General features: G+C 38.2%; 1 protein-coding gene across 1 annotated transcript; it reads right to left on the reverse strand.

The window, feature by feature from the left end:
• Positions 1 to 3,934: 3,934 nt before the first annotated feature.
• On the reverse strand, positions 3,935 to 9,675 carry LOC130957854 (putative disease resistance protein RGA3). Its single transcript, XM_057884698.1, has 6 exons — positions 6,022 to 9,675; positions 5,744 to 5,926; positions 5,566 to 5,629; positions 4,728 to 4,887; positions 4,535 to 4,640; positions 3,935 to 4,443 (listed from the first exon to the last, which is right to left on the reverse strand). Exon 1 carries the CDS (start codon positions 9,673 to 9,675, stop codon positions 6,040 to 6,042), a length of 3,636 nt encoding a protein of 1,211 aa, XP_057740681.1. The 3' UTR covers positions 3,935 to 4,443; positions 4,535 to 4,640; positions 4,728 to 4,887; positions 5,566 to 5,629; positions 5,744 to 5,926; positions 6,022 to 6,039.
• Between the last annotated feature and the right edge of the window lie 598 nt (positions 9,676 to 10,273).

Below are 10,273 nucleotides of genomic sequence, written 5' to 3' on the forward strand. Positions count from 1 at the left end.
AGAGATCACCAACTTCCAAATGCCAAAGAACTTTGTGCTACCCACATCCCTCGAGCCATACAAGGGGATTGGTGACCCCGTGCTCATATTAAAAAATTCCAGTCCATGATGTTTTTTAACGGCGCTAATAATGAACACATACTTTGCCGAGCTTTTCCCACTTATCTCGATGGTGCTGCTTTACTGTGGTTCTCTAAATTGTCTGTAGATACAATTTCTTCTTTTGAAGACCTGGTGAGATCTTTTATCGACTATTTCACCGCATCAAGGATATACGTGCACGAATCAGACTACCTCGGCACAATCAAACAAGGACAACATGAAAGTCTAAAAGACTACATGACTCGATTTGCCGAGGCCACTATGGAGACTCCGGACTTAGACCCCGCAGTCCACTTACACGTGATGGTTTCAGTGGCTAAGAGAAGAGGGGGTTGAATCTTAGCCCCTTTTTTGCTTGATAACACTTGCTGACTTGTCAGACTAATTCTGGAAGTTTTTACTCTTTTTATCTCTTCACTGCACACGAGACTTTTTGTTTTGTCTCGTCCCGAACCACGAGACTTTTCTTTTTGTCTCGTGACTTGGCACGAGATAATTCTGGTTTTTGCTCCTGTGTAGTAGAAAACAGAAATGAAGTGGAGAGAGAGGGAAGATCACACCCAGATATATTCTGATTCAGCTGCTAAGTGCAGTGCAGCCTACATCCAGTCTCCATCACAAACATGATGGAATTTCACTATAATCAATCTAATTACAACTTGTAAAGTGCTAACCCAACTTACAAGGGGATTCCCATAGAATCATGAAACACAACATAGATGAACAAAGGACCTCTAAGACATCTATGACTTTTTCTTTTAATTTTGCACTCTCTGCCTTTTTCCGCTCTATGGCTTTTTCTTACAAACCTCACTGTTTGCCTTTTTCCATGAGACTCAAGACATGACAAAATTAAACAGAAAAATACTAAACAAAATACATTGAAGGAGAAGAGAAAACTGTTAGCTCAGGTAGCTCTGAGAACTCTGTGCCTTGCACTCTCAAATTTTTCTCCTTGCCTCAAACAGTGGTTGTCCACCCTTATTATAGAAGAGAGGAGCCTCCACATATTGAAGCCAAAACCGAACCAACTTCTTCCTCCTTCAACAAACAGAACCGGTTCGGCCACATAGAGAGAGAAGAGATAACCATGTAAAACCCAACATGCAATTACCTCTAGTCCTTCCTTGATCATCACTCTTCATCAATCCGGGCTCTCCATCCTTGGCTTGCTCTCCAAGATGGATTTCTGGCCCTTGATGCTTCATGATGATGATGACTTCATCTGCTTCAATCTCTGCCTCAACCATCACTTCGCCACTCTAGCTACTCCCTGTGGTGGTTGAGCAGAATCAAAGACAAGCCATGCTTCAAGAATCTCCCTTGCTGGCCGAATCTTCATCTTCCATTTTTGAGCATGAAAGACTCAAGATAACCTCACCAAATCTAACCATATTTGGTGAATATCTCAGCCATAGCTCATTTTTATTTTAGTATGTTTTCTTGCCATCATTAGCTTGATGGTCTTGATGCATGCAACTCCTTCTTTTTCTTTGTTGATGAGCATAGCGTCCATGGTTTCCTGGACAAGGACCGAAGAAGAAACAAGAAAGAGATGAGAGAGAATAGACAACTTAGAAGAAAAGCAATTCAATGTGATAAACCACTTTGTTGGTAAAAGTTACTTTTACTTCCCTAGCTTAGAGTGGCGTGTTGTCATAATAGCTATCAATCAATTCAGCTGAATTTTTCTCTCTCATATTTCCCATGCATTAATTAACAATGTAATAGATTTTGAAATCCATCACATGGTTAAAAGTTTGGATCCGTTGGAAGCACTTTGCTTTCATTTTATCTTGGTTTCGGACCAAGTTTGGAACCATTCATCACTAATAGGATTTGGGCTTGTAACATTGAAGTTAAAACTGGCCCAATTGGTTAACATTTGCTTTCCTGATGAATTTTGTTTCGGATCAAGTATAGGAGGCTCTCATCAAAAAATTAACCATGGGCTTGGTTGTAATCAACATTGAGTTTGGCCCATCAATATAAAATTTCAGCCACTTAGTATAAAACATGCAACAAGGCTGGTTATTGGGCTTAAGCCAGAAACTCATTTTTCGGCCCAATATTAAAACCAGCAACAGAATTATTTAATCAATATATGTTAAATGAAAATCAAATTGATAATTTTATAATTAATTATTTTTAATAATGTTTAGTCATCACAAATATTAATTTAGAGTTTTCCGAACTCATCAACACGCACTCAAAACCGACCTCCGATTTGGCAAATTCCGAGAAACAATTGCAATAACCAAACCTAAGTCATTGGAGGAGTTTTGAGAAAGGGCCACGGGCCAAATGGAGATCGAAGAACTCCGCGAAGCCCAAAAGGCGGACAAGCAACCAACCAGAAGAGAGGAGGAGAAGACCTTCAAATCGCCAAGCAATAAAGAGCAAAAGAAACCCTTCAAGCTCACACCAAAGTTCGATACCTACACTAGATTCAACACTAAAAGGGAGAACATAATTAAGGAGATCCTCAATGCCAAAATAGTAAAACCTCCTACTCGGGCAGGAAGCTATCAAGACCAGCGATTCGTAGACAGAAGTAAACACTGTGCCTTCCACCAGAAGTATGGGCACACAACGGACGAATGCGTAATAGCCAAGGACTTGCTAGAAAGGTTAGCTCGACAAGGACTCCTGGACAAATACGTCGAGGGGCAAAAAAGCAGAGAAGCCAAAAAAGAACAAGACGAACGATCAACAGAAAAAGACAGAGGGAAATGGGCAAGCCCAAACCCACCAAGAGGAATCATAAACTGCATATCGGGAGGATATGCAGGAGGAGGTTAAACAAGCTCGGCCCGAAAACGAAGTTACCGAGCAATGCTAGCAATTGAAGGGACAACACCTACAACAAAACACGACACGACAGAGCCTGAGATGACCTTCAATCGATCTGACCTAGCTTCAACAGGTCCAAACCTCGACGATCTGGTAGTAATCTCCATCCAAACAGGAGAATTATTGGTAAGAAAGGTCCTTTTGGACACAGGTAGTAATGCTGATGTATTATTTTATTCAATTTTTCTAAAAATGCAACTATCTGAAAAAGTCATGCAACCCTCATAAGGAGAATTGGTTGGGTTCTCTGGAGAAAGGGTCCGATAAAAGGGCACATATGGCTAAAAACAACAATGGGCAACACCCCATTATAAAAAAATTATTGATGTCCATTACCTCATAGTCGACTGTCCCAGTCCTTATAATATTATCCTCAGAAGGCCCGCCCTGAACAACTTCAGAGCAGTAGTATCTACTTTATACTTGTGTGTCAAGTTTCAGGTACAAAACAACAAAATAGCCACGGTACACTCGGATCGTCAACAAGCTCGGCAGTGTTACAAGCTCGGCAGTGTTACAACAAGCTCGTCAATAAAAAAAATCTTTTTTATTTTTTATTTTTTAGTGTGTTTGACAAATTTCTAATAGTAAAAATAAAAATATTAGAAAAATAAAAAAAAAACATCTTTTTGGAGAAACTGTATTTTACATCTTTTTTTAAAAGATCTTGTTTTCTTAAAAAAATTTCATGTAATAAATAAATAAAAAGGTACTTTTATATTGTTATATCCAAACATAATTGATAAATTAAAAGATATTTTTGCATGAGATACCTAAACATAAAACTACTTTTACTTTTCCATAAGATCTTTTAAAAAGGGATAACTCAGAAAAAATCTTTTCTTAAAAGTTCCCCCAAACAAACCCTAAGAATAGATAGATAGATGTTTGTGAATAAACAGCATCTGTGTTTGACACAAGGCACAAATTAATTGTTTGAGTGCAAATAGGTATCAGGAACTCTTAAATTCTTTCAATGAAAATGAGTGTATGTCACAATAAGAGAAGTACTAATAGAGCTTTGAATTGTGATAATCCTCGTTTTAGATAGATAAAGTGTGCTTCCAAAACAAGAGGGAAACACAGCAGGTGATACATCAAAGTTTATGATATCACATCACAGATCACAGAACAACATACACAAAAATGGGAAGTTTGAACAATAAATTCCCGTACAACAAGCTTATCTCAATGAACACACATGCCAATTCATACCCAACCTCCTATTACCATGTTGCGACTCTAACAGCCACAACCCATATTACATAATCACCCACCTGAAATCAAATTCAGGAAAATCTTTCACATGAAGCAAGAAATAAAGCAATCTCCACTGTGCCTTGAAATAACCTACCCAGCAACTCTACCCGCTCCCTTCGGCATGGCCATCAGGAGGGGGAGATGCCACAAAACCATATATGGATCCAACTAGTCACGTAATCGTTATCACATGAAGCCAGATAATGCTCGTGCTTGAATGGCAAATTTCTGGGGAAAACATATAGAAAATGTAAATTATACCAAATTGATAAATCCAGCTAAATGATGGATATAAACCAAAAAATGGGAAAGCACATACAATTATAAACAAGGAAAATGAAGAGGCAATATGAGAATCCAAACCCAGTAATCTTCTAAGGATGGGCGCTCTGTTGGATAGTGAGTTATATGCCATTGCCCAAGAACTGCAACCAATAATCGAAACATTCTCAACTATGAAACAAAATTTAAAATATACAGTTGATAGGTTTCTGATAGCAAAAGAAATTGACCTTTTCTTTCTCGACAAATATTGCAAAGACTGGAAGGGAGCTCCAACTAAATTAAGAGAGGTGATGACATCAGAGGTGTTCCACGCCAGAAGCAGATCAAGTAGTTCAATACCAGCAACATTTCTCTTAATCCATCTCTGATGCTTCTTCTGGAAATAATCTACAATCCAAACCAGAATAAAAACAGATAATCTTAAGAAGTAGGACAACTATTCATAAGAATCCACAAATAAATTAAAATTTACATGTGACTAAAATTTAAAAAAAAATTCAATGTTAATTGTCTTGCTTTATGCATTGTGCAAACTAAATATGTGGTGTTACCTTAATGTAAATATTCATCATAAGAACATCTTTCTATTTTCTAAGTTGGAATCCTCTTCTTTTTCCATAGCTACTTTAAGATGCCACAACTGAAATGTGAAGGATAAGCCATGCCTATGCATTTACATACACGATTTGTTGTAAACAAAACACTCCATCTCATGTGCTGACCGGGTTATTCCACAAACTGTGGATAAGAGTATGCAGTAACCAAAAAATAAAAAATAAAAAATAAAAGGGGAATTTAAGCGATTGTTTCAAACTAAGCAACAAAACAAGCAAATTGAATTTCTTATCAAACAATTATATTGTTGCCTTCGAGTGCTCAAACAATTATTTTTCTGTATTTGCTCCACTTATTTCCAAGAAAAGTTTGCTAGTACATTCACAGAGAGAATTTATTTATATCAAGTTCCAAGATATTGCTGTACACATCACTTGGGTAGTTACGTTCAGAAATGGAAAGGTGGGATAATCAATTCTAAATAGTTCGAATCATATAAATGGTTCTTACCTAAATATGTTTGAAGCTAGTAGTAATTGGCTTGTAGCTGAAAGTAACTTCCTTCGGATCCTGCCTAACCAAGAAAATAAACTACATTTAAATATTGATTTCATAAATTTAAAAAGGAAAAAGAAAAAAAAAGAATGCTTCAATGATAAAAAAAAAAAGGAATGCTTTAGTCACTGACTGTTGCACCCAAATGAGGAACTGGGTCAGAATTTGACCATCTTGAGGATTTAACATTTTGCAAAATGGAATGATGAGACCAAATAATTGTATCTTCCCATTGAACCATCTATGTTGAAGCAGCAGACATCCACCTATTGAAATTTGATAGTATGCCAAGAATAAAATGATTTGCAAGAATCCCCTGCATCAAATGAAATTAGAAATTTAATGTGGGTTTCAGATATATTGCATTTGTAATGAAAATGGAAAAAACAAAAAAGCAAGCAATGTTATTACCTTTTGAGGGGATCAATCTCAGTATATGGATATGTTTGGGATGTGAGCAATCTTGGCCCGATGTTTTCCACTTTCAGTGTTGTATCTGCGCTTTAGGAGTGGACAATCTCTGATCGACAGTGTGTGTATGTTGGTAAGGCACCGCTCAGCTTCATCCAATGACTCTAATTTAGGGCAATTCATAATCTCAATATGCCTCAGTGATTGGAGATCGTCGATCTGCTCTGGTAAAGCCTTCATGTTCTCACAATACCAGAAGGAGATTTTATGCAGAGAAGAGAGGGCGAGAGGAGGACCACGACCTTGTGTGTCTTTACAGAGGTCAACCTTGTCGTCGTCGAAACTCATCTGCAACTGTTGAAGTTGAGAAGGAAGATATTGCAAGTGTCGTGACAGAATCTGAATGGTTGACGATCCACCAAGTTCGAGAATCTGGAGCGATGTGAGGTTTTTCATCCAGTCCTCTGCCATTGCTTCTATCTCTGTAACTCCCCAAAGCCACAAGCGCTTGAGATGAGAGAGAGGAGAGATGGATGAAGACTCATGCTTAACCATACATGTTTCTAACAACGGCTTCACGCTACTACCCCATCGCAACTCCAACTCCTTAACGAGGTGTGGGAAAGAAGGCATGCAGGTTAAGTTTGGACAATTAGCAATTTGGAGAGAAGAGAGACGCGGAAAAGGAGGGAGAGAAATATGGTTTTGAGTCTCATTTGCATTATTCTCCCATCCCCTCAAATTCTCACAGCCTGAGAAGTAGAGTTTCTTCAAAGATGGGAAGAACACATCACCAATACTTTCATAATAATGCATGCACTCCAGCGATCCCATGTTATGAATCTGAAGCGTTCGAAGGCAAGGCAATCTTTCCAAAGGTGGGAGATGTTTGCAGTTGGGAAAATTGAAAAAATTAATGTGCACAATACTAGTCAGCGACATAAGCCAATTTGAAAACCTCACTCCTGGAAAGCCATTCACATCTAGTGATCTCAGATTCTCGTGGGGACAAAGATTATCTAATAACAAGGAGCTATCACTATTTTTTATTACACAATTATTGGAATAAAGGTCATGTCCCCATAACAGAGAAAGATCTTGGATGTATTTCTTGGATCTCAGATTTGTCTGGTTTGATTCCGCTGACGTGTCCTTTACCAGACCCAAATTGCTAATAGTCAATTTGCCTCTGAGCTTATCAAGCTCTTTCAGTTCATTCAATGTCCCATATCTCCCATAATCGCTGTTTCCTACTACAAATTTTGGTAAGGATTGCAATGAAATCAATTTCCCCAATCCTACTGGCATGCCGTATTTAAAGGCAGAATCTTCAATATCAAGCTTCTTCAAATTGATCAATTTTGTAATAATTTCTTCAGGAAAACCAAGTGCCAGACAATAATTTATTTTCAATGATTGTAAACATACCAGATTTCCAACGGACTCAGGCAAATCATTTAAACTAACACACCCATTTAAATCAAGTGTTTGTAAACAAACAAGATTGCCAATTGACTCGGGCAAACTAACTAAAGATTTACAACTCCACAAGGTTAATGTTTGTAAACAAACAAGGTTGCCAATTGATTCGGGCAAACCAACTAAAGCTTCACAACACTCTAATTTTAATGTTTGTAAACAAATAAGATTGCCAATTGAATCCGGCAAATCACTTAGTTTTCCAGAGTGTGAAAGTTCAAGATATCTTAAATGCTTGACTTTATCAATAGACTTTGGTAGCTGAGACAGAGAATAAAATGACAAATTCAAAGCGCGGAGGTACTTCAATTTTCCTGAAAAAGATAGTTTGGCAAATAAATCAGTAGCAAGCTCCCAACAGATGAATGTCCGTAATTTGCAATCGTCAAACACATCCAATGAACAATTGATTTGAGGTCCAAATGACACATGCATGGGTCTTCCAACAATTCCTCTTCCCTCAGTACATAAGTAACAATCATTCCCAGCTACCAACGTTGCAAGATCGTGCATCAAATCATGCATTTTGAAGGACTTAATATGACCACTTTTATCCATTGATGCGTCTTGAAAAAATGACCTCATTAACAAAATTTTGACATATTGATTACCCACATCTTCCACGGATTGGGTTTCAGTTGAACTTGCAAGGTAACCTTGTGCTGTCCACAATTGAATACAATCATCCTTTTTAATTATCTGATCCTTTGGATATAGACAACAATATGCAAAACATTGTCTTAATTCAAGTGGCAAGTTGCGATAACTCAAATTCAGCACCGGCATGATACTCTGTTCTTCTTTACATAACCTCCAAATATCACCATTCAAAAGACTTGACCATTGATCAGTTTCTTGAACCCTTGCTCGTAAGAAGCCTCCTATTGTTCTGATTGCCAATGGCACTCCTTCACACTTCTTTGCAATTTTCTCTCCAATTGTTTGGAATTTGGAGCTCATTTTGGTGCTATCTTCACCAAATGTCAGATTCTTTAGCAATGTCCAAGATTGCTCATCTGTCAAACCTCTCAAAACATACGGCTCGTCTATACCCATTGCTTGAGAAACCAATGTACTACGAGTCGTTACTAATAGCTTACTGCCTTGGCCTCCGCACATCAAATGAGTTCTTAAATTACTCCACTTTAAATGATCTTCATTCCACACGTCATCGAGCACAAGCATATACTTTTGTCCATTTAGTTCTTCTTGCAACTTCTGTTGTAGGGCCTCTGATGAGTCACCGCCAGCATCCTTCTTCAATGACTCTAGCATCTTCTTTAAAACAGTTTTCACTGTAAAATCTTCAGAAACACACACCCACATATATTTCTGAAAGAGTTTCTGGTCCTTCGCATCATTGTACACGAGCTGAGCAAGGGCTGTCTTGCCCAAACCCCCCATACCAACAACAACAATTAAAGAAACATTTTGGTTTGGATGGGTTTGCTTTAGCAAGTTAACCATCTCTCTCTTATTCTCTTCCCTTCCAATTATCTCTGATTGCAAAACAGAAGAAGTTGTTTCCCTCCAGGAACACTCATCTTGCTTAAGAACTACCGAATTCGGACTCAAGTTCAACTTAGACATCTCTTCAGCAACATTATTAAACTCCTTTTGAACTTTCTCAATCTTACTAGCTAACTTAGGACGGAAACGAATTAGAATATCAGCTTTGGAAAAGAAGCCACGCACCTTACTCATTCTTTTGCGGCGCAAATCTTCGATGAAGACGTCATCAAGCAAGTCATCAGCATCATAGAGCACTTTTTTGAACTTTTTGAGCCAGTGAGCAACCTTAGCATCCTGGCCTTGTTTGAGCTCAGCATCAGAAAGCACAACCTTGATGGATTCCAGAGTGCCCTTCAGCCTCTCCAAGTCATCCATGACTCCATAGATCCTCCAAAATTTAGCATAGGCAGATGAAAGAATCATGTTGATGATGTTAGTAACAACACCAAAGGGGATTTGTTCACCCGTCATTCTCAAGTGCCCAAGGAAAAAGATGAAAAGCAAAATGCAGGTTTTTGCAAGAAAGAAAGAAAGAGAAGCGTTTGAAGGAAGTAGTTGCAGCAAGTGAACAGTGCTGTTCCTGTTTATAAGAGAAATGGGTAATAGTCGTTCAAGTAAATGCTTAGCAGCTTCCTCTGGCACTTTTGAATTATTGCGCTCCATGTTCAGAAAACAAACGGTTTAGATTAATCTAAGAAAAGTATTGCGGTTATAGACAGATCAAGTTGGCATTTCGTACTATATACACATACAGTGGGGACGTGATTTATTGCTCAGATTAGACCACCGACACTTTCTTCATCATAAGTTGAGAAAAGTCATTGATGTATTGGGACTGTGGGTTTTGGGATGGATTAGAATGGATATGGAACTTTTAATGGAGGGAGTTGTTCCAATGAGAGCTAGAACTTGTCCATCAACTGCATGAGCGGTTAAGGTCAGGAAAGCTGTCATCTGAGAGCGAGGATAGTATGGTGTGGAAATTTGATAAAACAGGTGTCTTTTCCACGCAATCCTTTCTGCAGGTAATCCAAACGGAGACGTTGTCAGATGAGATCACGAGCTATAGTTTCACAAGTGCACTATGGAAAGGTCTGGTACCCCCAAGAATTGAACTTTTTGGATGGTTTGTGCTAGTTGGTAGAATTAATACTAAGAAGAGGTTGACTAGATTGGGAGTTGTTATTCATAGTGATAATATTTGCGTCCTGTGCCACAAGGGGATAGAAACTGTTAAGCATTTATTTCTTCGGTGTGAGGT

The sequence above is a fragment of the Arachis stenosperma genome, chromosome 10, assembly GCF_014773155.1.
Source record: "Arachis stenosperma cultivar V10309 chromosome 10, arast.V10309.gnm1.PFL2, whole genome shotgun sequence".
Lineage (NCBI taxonomy): Eukaryota > Viridiplantae > Streptophyta > Magnoliopsida > Fabales > Fabaceae > Arachis > Arachis stenosperma.

Coding starts and splice junctions, on each gene's coding strand:
- LOC130957854 (XM_057884698.1), bottom strand. CDS start 9,675: ATGGAGCGCAATAATTCAAAAGTGCCAGAGGAAGCTGCTAAGCATTTA.